The sequence below is a fragment of the Myotis lucifugus genome, unplaced genomic scaffold (assembly GCF_000147115.1).
Source record: "Myotis lucifugus unplaced genomic scaffold, Myoluc2.0 scaffold_347, whole genome shotgun sequence".
Lineage (NCBI taxonomy): Eukaryota > Metazoa > Chordata > Mammalia > Chiroptera > Vespertilionidae > Myotis > Myotis lucifugus.
Window position 1 is genome coordinate 1024980 of NW_005871395.1, and position 2375 is coordinate 1027354.

Sequence of the window (2375 nt, forward strand, 5' to 3'; positions counted from 1 at the left end):
TTTTTTTTTTTTATTGCTTAAATTATTACAAAGAGTATTACATATGTCTCCTTTTTTTTTTTCCCGCCCTTGACAATCCCCTGGCTTCCCCTACCCCCCAGTGTCTTATGTCCATTGGTTATGCTTATATGCATGCATACAAGTCCTGGTTTATGTTTATCTGAGGCCCTGAAGGACGTGCGGCTCAGCACATGCGAGAGAGGAGCCCTGGCCTGTGCTGGTTTGGAGGTCGTGGCCCCGCACCTGTGTGTCCTCTGTGATTTGGTAGAAGGAGGACTCTGATAACATGTATAACACGCTTTAACATGAGGAAGGTCATGGCAAACGTCTCTGTTAAGTGGAAAGAAAAAAGCTTTTCCATATTTAGAGTTAATTTCCAAGAGAAGGGATTCCTGGCTCAAAGGGCGTTTTCCGTAAAAACCGTAAGTTTTTCCCATAGTGCCCCAGCATCTTCATGATTGTCCTCTGGGCAGTTGGTTGTGCAGAAAACTATTTGATCATCCCTTTGAGTTTCCAAACGTTCACTATGATCAGCAATGCTGTGTTGTACTTGTTGTGTGTACAGATTTAAGAAATACTTTGAGAGTGAGATTAAGGTGTTGAATGAGGTTTTTTCCCCAGGATATAGTCACTTTTCCCCTTCACAGTTGCTTCCTGCTTTCCCAAGCTCCCACTGTCCTGACTCTACGTTCTCCTGGGTCCTTTCTCCCAACAAGGGTGGGGGTGGGAGAGAATGGGGGCCCCGAGGCACTCAGCCTGGGCCAGGATTCCTCCCCTCCAGCTGTGTGAGCTCAGGGAATCCACTCCCCCTCTCTGAGTCTTGGTTTCCTAATCTGTGAGAAGGGTTTAGATCCCGATTCCTGACACCTCCCAGCTGTGTGATCTTGAGCAGGTAGATAACTTCCTGGGGCCTCAGTTTTCCCATCTGTATAAGGGGCTGACCATGGAACCTCCTCAGAGGTTATCGTGAAGATCAGAGGAGCAAAGCCACAGAGGCCTCAGCACCATTCTCCAATAGCTGGCGGTTCTTGCTGAGGACAGCAGAGTCCCATGTCCCTGCCGTGGTCAATCCAGGCTCTGCCCCCTCGGAGCCAGAGACAGGCCCCTCCTCGCACCCCTCGGCAGGACAGACTCCTCCTGGCCCTGCCTCCTCTGACAACTCCCCCATCCTCATTTGCACAGGCGACAGCTGTGAAAAGTGAGCCCCAAGTACCCAAAAGGTGAACAACATGAGGGGTGTCATGGGGGGGGGGTAGAGACGGGGCCTCAGGAATAGGAGGGGCTGGCTGGGGCCTAGGGTCCCTTCTGCTACCAGCTGGGGAGCCCCTCCACTCTCCTCAATGATGGTGTAGGCTGGGGACTTGGGGCTTAGGGAGACCCCCTGATTTGGGGCTCAGATCTTGGAGCGGACACCAATTCCCTGCCCCAGGAGACCCCTCTACACCCCAGTTTCAGCCTGGCTACCAGGCTGCTCCATACCCGCCTCTCCTCTAGAACTTTTCCCTTCTCTTCCTCTCAGGGCAGGCCCTGGGGAACGCGTCCCCCGTTTCTCAGTAGCACCTTCTCCCATCCTTCTGCCTGCGGGAGGAACCCAGCGCCCTCCCCCCACCCCTCCCCCTTAGCTGGTGTGGACGTGTTCACAGGTATGAATGGTGTCCTAAGCACACGGCTGAAACCCTACATTTCAGCATCCATTCCCGACCTGGGCAGTATATGGAGGGTGGCGGGATTTCCCAGGGGCCCTGGAACCATCCCTAGTTGTCTCCTGCTGGCCACCGGCCAGGGTTGCTTCCGCTTCCATCTGCCAGTGCGGCTTTCTCAGCCAGGTTTCAGCGCCCCCACCCAAAGGCCCTGGGGTTTAGATGGGCTGGATCCGCCTCCTTCACAGGGAGCGCGGGAGGGACCCACCCAGCCTGAGTAAGTGCGGTTTTAATCCCCACCTGCCATCGGGAAAGGAAAAGGCGAATCCATTCCAGCCTCCTGCCCACTGGAGGGTGGTCAGCTCCACAGGAAGCTGCACCCACAGGGTCACCCCCCCTCCTAAGGGCTCACCTTCCCCTTACTATTCCTGCTGCCGCAAGTCTCCCTCCATCTGCCTCCCTGCAGCAGCCCCCTGCTTGCCGTGTGCTTGAGGACCCACATCACACACACACACACACACACACACACCTGTGAAACGGGCTGTGCACCTGGGCGCTGAGTGAGGTTGGAGCTCAAAGGACGCCCTGTCTAAAAATAGCTACATGGCATCCAGACCTGTCCAGCCAAACCTACCCTCCTTCTTTCCTTCTTCCCTCCTTCCTGCCTTCCTGCCATTCTTCCCTCTCTCTCCCTCCCTGTCTCTCACAATTACGATGTGTGTGTGTGCGCGCGCG

General features: G+C 55.0%; 1 protein-coding gene across 1 annotated transcript in view; it reads left to right on the forward strand.

The window, feature by feature from the left end:
• PNPLA1 (patatin like phospholipase domain containing 1) overlaps nt 1-2375 on the forward strand; it is a 34766-nt gene that overhangs the window by 23282 nt on the left and 9109 nt on the right. Inside the window, exon 5 of the mRNA XM_014466582.2 lies at nt 377-422. Within this exon, the coding sequence (XP_014322068.1) occupies nt 377-422 (46 nt within the window). The remainder of the gene's footprint in view (nt 1-376; nt 423-2375) is intronic.